The 8,037-nt window shown below is 57.3% G+C and overlaps 1 protein-coding gene across 1 annotated transcript in view; it reads left to right on the top strand.

The window, feature by feature from the left end:
- The window catches only part of LOC105815054 (paxillin), a 51,242-nt gene extending 44,854 nt beyond the window's left edge, over positions 1-6,388 (top strand). The window contains exon 12 of the mRNA XM_012650180.1: positions 4,303-6,388. Coding sequence (XP_012505634.1) covers positions 4,303-4,413 — 111 coding nt within the window. The 3' untranslated portion in view covers positions 4,414-6,388. The remainder of the gene's footprint in view (positions 1-4,302) is intronic.
- Positions 6,389-8,037: the final 1,649 nt, after the last annotated feature.

The raw sequence follows: 8,037 nt of genomic DNA, 5'->3' as shown, positions 1-8,037 counted from the left end.
TTATGCTCTGTCAAGAGTGTCCACTTACATCCTCTCAAATAATTCTTGCAATGACCCTGTGAGGTAAGCCAAGAAAATACTGTTACTGCATTTTAAGGACAGAGAAGCTGAGGCCCATGGACGTTAAGTGCCTTGCCCGGGGTCAGAGGCTGATTTGGAGGTGAACGCTGGGTCAGAGGTCTCCCGAGCCAGTCCTGCTCCCTGCCTCCACCCACCTCACCTTGGCTCTTCTCGGTGCTTTTGTTCTGCCCTCCCCTCCCCCGGGGCACCTGAGTGTGGACTGCGCGGCGTCGTGCCCAAGCCCAGAGTGGGGCTGTGACAGCCTCCCCCTCCCCTCCCCCAGATCCGCTCCGAGATCAGGAGCCAGGAGACGGGCCGTGCACACCCCAGGTCCCGGGAGCCCTCCCCTCGCCGCCGGCTGGACCCCGCCACCCTGAGCAGGACCCCGTCCCAGGAGCGGCTCATCGCAGAGCTGCAGGGTCGGCTGGGCATCCAGCTGGAGGCAGAGGAGGAGGAGGCGGCGGGGCCCTCTGCCCAGGACTGGCTGACCGAGGGTGTCATCATCACTGTGCAGCCATGCAGGAAGCGGGCCGGGGGGCAGCTCATAGAGAAGGTGGCCAGGCGATGCTGGGGGCCGGGCCAGGGCTAGGCGGCAGGGGTCCAGTTTCTCCCCTGGCCCCAGCGCTGGCCAGGGGGCAGGTTTGGGGGTGGTGGGGTGGTTCTTGTGTCCTGTGGCCTTATAATGCTGGCCTCACTCTCGTGGGGGAGCCTGGGGTGTCCCTCCCATCCCCGCTGGCTGAGCTGGTGGTTTCTTCGGTCTTCCTCATCTCTTTCCCTCCTTTCTTCCTCCCAGGTTGTCTTCCCTCCTGGCTCTCCCATTCCCCTGAGAAGAACCATCTCTGTCCTGGCTTCTCCTCCTTCTGTCCCTTTACTCCAGCATCGCAAAGACGCCTCGGCCAGCAGCTCTTCTCCCCTGCCCAGCCTGCCCGCCCCCTCGCCCCCGGGGCCCTCAGCTTGCCCCCGTGGTTCTCCTGGGGTCCCGAGTGTGGGGGAAGAGCCCTGTGACCAGGATGTGCAGGGCCCTGCCCCTCCCACTCCTGCACCCCACACCATGAGGTCCGTGGGCTGCCAGACCGACGAGGACCCGCTCTTCCCCCCAATGCAGGCAGGCCTCCCAGGGACCCCAGCGCCGGCCCTTCCTGTCCCCGTCCTAATACCCGAGCCACCCCCCACTCTGCACATGTGTGTGTGTGTGTATACACACACAGACACATACACAGACACACACTGTCCATCCACAAGCCCCAGCACAGTAACCACAGTCCTTGCTGAGACTTTGACCCTGGACCCTCGCTGAACCTGACGCCCAGGCCCCCACCCCTCTCCGTGTCAGCTGTGGGGTCCCCCCTCTGCCTGCCCTTCCCCAGCCACCCCAGTACTGCCCCGGGCTCCCACCCAAGGAAGCCATTCCCAAGGGTCACCAGCAACCCGTCTCCTCCCCCAGGCCTGGCACCTGCTGAGGCCTCCCCGGGCTCTGACCACGGTCACCTCCCCTTCCCGTGTGCTGTGCCTTTGGGCGGCTCACCTCCCTCTCCCTCTGCACCCCTCCCTGGGCCTTCCTCTCCGGGCTGTTTTTCTCTAGATATTTTTGCCTCCTGATTTTAGTACTGCCAGTGGGGGGAAAATTGTCTTATCCCATTCTAAATTCCCTTTCGTGACATGGTCCAGTGACAAGTCTCTTATCCTTTCTTCCTTAACTCTTAAAAAGCATTTCTTATCCTCCTCTCCTCCCCCACCTAAGATCCAGGGCCTGGAACACAGAGCGGATGGGGAGCTGTGCTGGGCGGACGGCGGGCAGAGCGGCCCCGGAGGGCAGGACGAGGGAGGGGTCAGTGCCCAAGGCCGGGGGCTCAGTTGCTGCACGTCATGTTTTCCCTGGGCTTGCTCGTGCCAGCAGGGTGCCAGGACCCTTGCTCTTGACCGTCTGTGGGCTCCTCTGACCACCATAAGGTCCTGTCGATGCCACTCCCACGTTTAGGGCTCTTCTGGCCCCTAGAGGAGGTCACACTTTTTGCCTCAATCAGCTCATCTGTCCAGGAGGGAGAAAACTGCCCCCTGCCCCCCATGCCATGATACCGCGAAACCCCAAAGCCCAAGCACCGAAAGTCCTAACCAGCCCCCTCTCCCTGTCTCCACAGTTCATGGCCCAGGGGAAGACGGGGAGCAGCTCACCGCCTGGGGGACCCCCAAAGCCCGGGAGCCAGCTAGACAGCATGCTGGGGAGCTTGCAGTCCGACCTGAACAAGCTGGGCGTTGCCACAGTTGCCAAAGGGGTCTGCGGGGCCTGCAAGAAGCCCATTGCCGGACAGGTGATGGGGGGGAGGTGGCGGCCGGTGGGCATGGGGACCTGTGCTGCTCTGGGGAGTGTTCTGCGCCTGGCCTTGGCCCTGCACCGCAATCTGTCTTCCCCCTCAGGTTGTGACTGCCATGGGGAAGACGTGGCACCCGGAGCACTTCGTCTGCACCCACTGCCAGGAGGAGATCGGATCCCGGAACTTCTTCGAGCGGGATGGACAGCCCTACTGTGAAAAGGACTATCACAACCTCTTCTCCCCGCGCTGCTACTACTGCAACGGCCCCATCCTGGATGTGAGTCCCACGGCGCATGCGGTGGGGAGGGGCGGCCAGTGCTTCAGTCCGGGCACTGCGCCACACCGGCTCGGCTCGTCGCCACGGGAGCCCTCTGAGGGTGCGGGTGGTGAGATCAGGGCACATCCTGAGGCTCACACAGCTAGGAAACAGTTGGGCTGGGATTCATACCCAGGCCAATTAGGAGAGACCCTGACCTCGGAGTGTTTTGCTCTTTCCTTGCCTCTGAGACTCAGTGGTGGGATCTGTCCAATGGGGCAGCAGCTTGGCTTTGATCCCATATTTTACTTTCACAGAAAGTGGTGACAGCTCTTGACCGGACGTGGCACCCTGAGCACTTCTTCTGTGCCCAGTGTGGAGCCTTCTTCGGTCCCGAAGGTACGGGCAGACAGACGAACTCGCCACCTCCTGGGAGGCCTGGGAAGACGGGAGGTGGGAGACCGTTGATGTAAGAGTCAGGGTGACTCTACTTCTGGAAGCCTGAACTCTGTCTCCCAAACCCCTGCTCCTCAGGGTTCCACGAGAAGGACGGCAAGGCCTACTGCCGCAAGGATTACTTTGACATGTTCGCGCCCAAGTGTGGCGGCTGTGCCCGGGCCATCCTGGAGAACTACATCTCGGCCCTCAACACGCTTTGGCATCCCGAGTGCTTTGTGTGCCGGGTAAGGAGTCCCCCCGGCCCCGGCCCCTGCCCTGGCACCTCTGGAGGGGGCTGGGAGCAGACAGTGGGGAGAGGGGCTTTTCTTCCTTGTGCTGCCTGGATCCAACTTGGAGGCCTCGTTTGGGGTTATTAATGGGGTGAGCAGGCAGTGGGATATACTTCCTTAAGTCTGATAGGTTCTGGGCCAGGGCTTGTACTGAGGCTGGGACAGACCAGGAGCAAGGTAGACACGTCCCCCATCCTGTACAGTGGCCCCGAGACGGTCATATTCAGAACTGGAGTATGTGAGAATTAAATGAGATAATGCAAATATATAGCAGACTCAACAGAAGTCGGCAGTGATTTCCAAACTGCATTCTGGGGGGGGTCATGAGGTCCCACATTTTTATTAGAGACTCAGCAAGGGCCCTCTGTCCAAATAAGTTTGGGAAAAACACTGTTCAGTGCAGGACTTCTCAGAGCCTTTTATACCTAAATGTGCACCTGAATTTCCAAACAAGAATCTAGGATGCAAGCTTTGACCACAGACCCTTTTTTCCAGCACCAGTGTTTCTGGAAACACAGTGACAGCCACCTGGTTAAGTGCCCAGGAGTCAGACTTATCTATGAGTCCAGGCTGTGCAGCTTGGCAGCTGTGTGACCTTGGGCAAGTCACTTAACTCGTCCGCCCCAGTCGCCTCCCCTGGGAGAAATGAATAGCGTTTAGCGCAGCACCTGGCACGTCGGAAATGTCTAGCAAGTCATCAGGAGTGTGCCAACCATGCTGTCTCTGGCCCGTCACACTGGGTGCTGCCCCAGCCGGAAGGGACAGACCCCTGAGCCCCCTCTTTCCACTCCACCCCTCCTTGTGCCTCGCAGGAATGCTTCACGCCATTCGTCAACGGCAGCTTCTTCGAGCACGACGGGCAGCCCTACGGCGCGGCTCACTGTGCTCCGGCTGCCAGAAGCCCATCACGGGCCGCTGCATCACCGCCATGGCCAAGAAGTTCCACCCGGAGCACTTCGTCTGTGCCTTCTGCCTCAAGCAGCTCAACAAGGGCACCTTCAAGGAGCAGAACGACAAGCCTTACTGTCAGAACTGCTTCCTCAAGCTCTTCTGCTAGGCACCCCACTCCCTTCCTCAGCCCCCCTTCCCCAGCCAGCGTCCTCGACTGCTACTGTGACCCAGAGACCTCGCCCGGGGGTGAAGGGGCAAACCTGACTGAAACTGGAACCCTCGTCCTCAGCTGGTGCAGGGTGGGAAGAGGCCGTGAGGGGTCCCGCCTGCTCGTCTTCACCCCTGCCTCTGGGCCTCCTCCCTCCTCCTGCAGCTCTCCCCGGGCTGACCACTCTTCATCCTCCCTGGGGCGGGGTGGGGCGGCGGTGGAGAGGGAGGAGGGCCCCACCCGACCCCACGTGTGAACCGGCCTGGCCCGGCCAGCACCCACACTGGAGCCATCTCTTACTCATCATTTCAGCAGTGGAGCCGGGGCGGGGGGAGGGCAGGCAGGGCCAGATGGGGTCTCTCTTTATCCTTATTTGTCCCCCAACCTAACTGTCCTTGTTCTGAGAGTGCTGGGGGACACCTGGCTCCCTCCAGACAATGCCAGCATAAATCCATCCATGCATCCAAGGGTGGAAGAGTCCAAGGGGCCACAGAAGGTTCCCTGTGCTCCTTCTGCACTTCCAGCCTCCCCAGGCCTGCCTGGGCGACTGCCCCCCGCCTGAACCCTCACCACAACCTCCCTTTTATACCTGCCCGGGTTCTACTGAGAAAGGCCTCTCCAGCAATAAGGTTTTCTAGTCACTTCCTCTGTCTCGGGGCTGGCGTGAGGTGGGGGTGTCACCCGTGCCTGGACACTGTACCGACTTTGATAGATTTCTACACTGAGGTTTGAATTCTTATCGCCTGAGTTGCTTTTACTTCTCTATACAAAATGATTTTGAAGAGATTTTAAAGATGTTCCCTTTTGTACTCTCCTCCTTGTCTACCGCCACCGGGCCTGTCAGTGACGGCGGCCTTGGTATGGAGTTTGCTTTGTACCGAGGGCCTGGGCTGGGGAAGCAATTTGTATTTTATTTTTTCTTAGCACAAGCAGGTGATCGGGGAGCAGCTCTGTGACTCCCCTCCTTTCACTTCATAGCTCACCAGGACTGTTTTATAAACTGCTGTATTTTGAAACCCCTTCCTTACTGCCCAGGCCAGCAAGCTCTTAACTGAAACTGGTCTAAGGGTGTCTTTGTCCTTGGCCTAGAATTCGGAACCTCATCTGTTCTGCTCCCGGGGAAGAAGGGGAAGTATACTTTGGAGGCTGCTTCCTGTCTGAGGAAGCCGTCAGGAGCCTCTGCTCCCCTGTGGACTTCTTGGCAACAAAGAGAACCCACTGAACATGCTCAGCCTCCTCGCCGCTTCTCTGGGGCTCTCTCTTCTGCCTTCTCAGGAAAGCTGGTGCAGACTGTGACCACGAGGACTATGAAAGTCTCTTTGGTCTTGTTGATTCCACTGGGCATATCACTTCCCCACGTCTGCCCTCCTGGGAGGCTGGGTACAGGTTCTTCCCCTTGTACAGGTGGGATCAACACTCAGGAGGTCTGGAGAGAAGGCCCCAGGGGGTTGTGAGGGACCCTGGTAGGATTTCGAGAAGGCGACGGGACCCTGCTGGAGCAACAGGAAGCCCCCAGAGCTCTCTGTCCCAAGGATGAAACAGGAGCAGCCAGGCCTGAGGTTCCTGGTCTAGGGAAAGGGACCGCACAGGGGCCTAACAGGAGGAGGATTCAGACGACCACACTGGCCTCCTAGCAGAGGCTGAGAGCCCTGGGATCTCAGAAGAGGGTCCCTCTGGGGCTGGGGGCTGGGGAGATCCACCTGGCCCCTCCGGAGCTCTGATGTCTCCACTTCCACCCACAGGCCTTATTGCTCTGTTTACAGCGACCCGCCCCAGGCCCCTCCCCAAGAGGGACTGGGGTTTCTGGGGTCCACCGTCTGGGTCATTGGTTATTTGATAATTTGATTTTGATTATTTTTTTCCTCTGTAAACTTCTGGCTTTGCCCATTTCAATTCCTGTGATTTATGCCAATAAAGTTTGCCATTATTTTCACCTGTGCTAGTGCCATTTCTTGGTGGTCCCAGCAGAGAGACCAAACCCTCCCCAGACTCAGAAGGATCAGCAGATTGAGGGTAAACCATTCATGTTCCCTGATTTGAGGTCGGAATCCCTGCGGATAGGATCCATGGTACCTGTGGGTGCAGGTCCCACCTGGCGCCCACGTGGGCTTTGCTCTTGCCTGGGCAGTCGGTAGGGGAAGGCTGGGCTCTGTGTGGAGCAGGCCCTGCCTTGGGCGCTTTCCTGTGGATTCCCTGAGGGCAGCCTTCCACTCATTTACAGACGGGGACAGAGGTTCCAAGAGGAGACCCCACATGCACAAGTCAATCCTCTGAGTGAGAGCAGAGGCACGATGTGAACCCAGGGCTTGCCGCTGCCTGCATTCCTGCGTTGAGCCAGACTCCATCTTGACCCTACAGACACACACCTTGGGTGTAGCCCCCTCCCGACCGAAGCGGATGGGTCTCTACTGCCTCCTCGTGGCCACGGCCATGATTGCATGCTTCCTCTTTGCTCCTTCCCAATCCAGAGCTCCAGTCCTAAATCCACAGAGCTTCCTGGACAGCACTGTCCCGCCTTGAGCTGTGTCTTCCCAGTTTCCCTGTTGTTTGCCAAAAGCAACATGTGAATTCTACTCTGAACCCTAACCATGCCACAGTGAGCTCAGAAGTGCAAATTACCTTCAGCCCTCACCCAAATAGAATGACTTCGTTTATTCTTCCAGCCCACGTTGGATCCATTTTATTTATAGAAATGGGTACACTTCATCATGATTTGCTTTTTCACTTTGCCTTGTGGATATTTTCCCATGTCAATAAATATAGATCTGCATCATTTTTTAATGGCTTCATCGTATTCCATTATATTGATGTGCTATAATTAGAGGTGATATTTATATCATCAGAGCCAGGATGTCCTTGGAAATGCACCATGTGCGTACGTATATACTTGGGAAAGTGCATTTAGAGGGAGACAGAGTCAAGGATTGGAAGGGACTGTATAGCGCAGCGAGGCCCATGGGCTTTGAACGTGCTTCTGGATTTCGATTCTGAAACCATCATTTACTGGCTGAGAGACTTGGGCAAATTATTTAACCTTTCTGTGAGTTTTCTCATCAATAAAATGGGAAGACTAATGCAGCCCTCTATCTCCTCAGAGGATTGTTGCAGATTAACGTCGGTAATGGGCACAATGTACCCAGCACAATGCTAAGCGTGCTGTGTCATTAAAAAGTGATCTTAGGGTTGGGTGCGGTGGCTCACACCTGTAACCCTAGCGCTCTGGGAGGCTGAGGTGGGAGGATTCCTTGAGCTCAGGGGTTCGAGACCAGCCTGAGCAAGAGTGAGACCCCTGTCTCTACTAAAAATAGAAAAATCAGCCGTGTGTGGGGATGTACACCTGTAGTCCCAGCTACTCCGGAGGCTGGCGCAGGAAGATCTTGAGCCCAGGAGTTTGAGGCTGCTGTGAGCTAAGATGATGCCACTGCACTCCAGCCTGGTGGCAAAGTGAGACCCTGTCTATAAAAAAAAACAGAAAAAGAAAAAAAGTGATCTTAGCGGTAATTGATTCCAGCAGTACTCAAGCCAGGCTGATCCTCGTAGAGGCACTAGGAGGCTTTAAAACAAAATACAGACTCATAGGAC

Source organism: Propithecus coquereli, unplaced genomic scaffold, assembly GCF_000956105.1.
Source record: "Propithecus coquereli isolate 6110/MARCELLA unplaced genomic scaffold, Pcoq_1.0 Scaffold314, whole genome shotgun sequence".
NCBI lineage: Eukaryota > Metazoa > Chordata > Mammalia > Primates > Indriidae > Propithecus > Propithecus coquereli.
The sequence above is the reverse complement of the archived record's forward strand: the minus strand, read 5'-3'. Positions and strand labels throughout refer to the sequence as shown.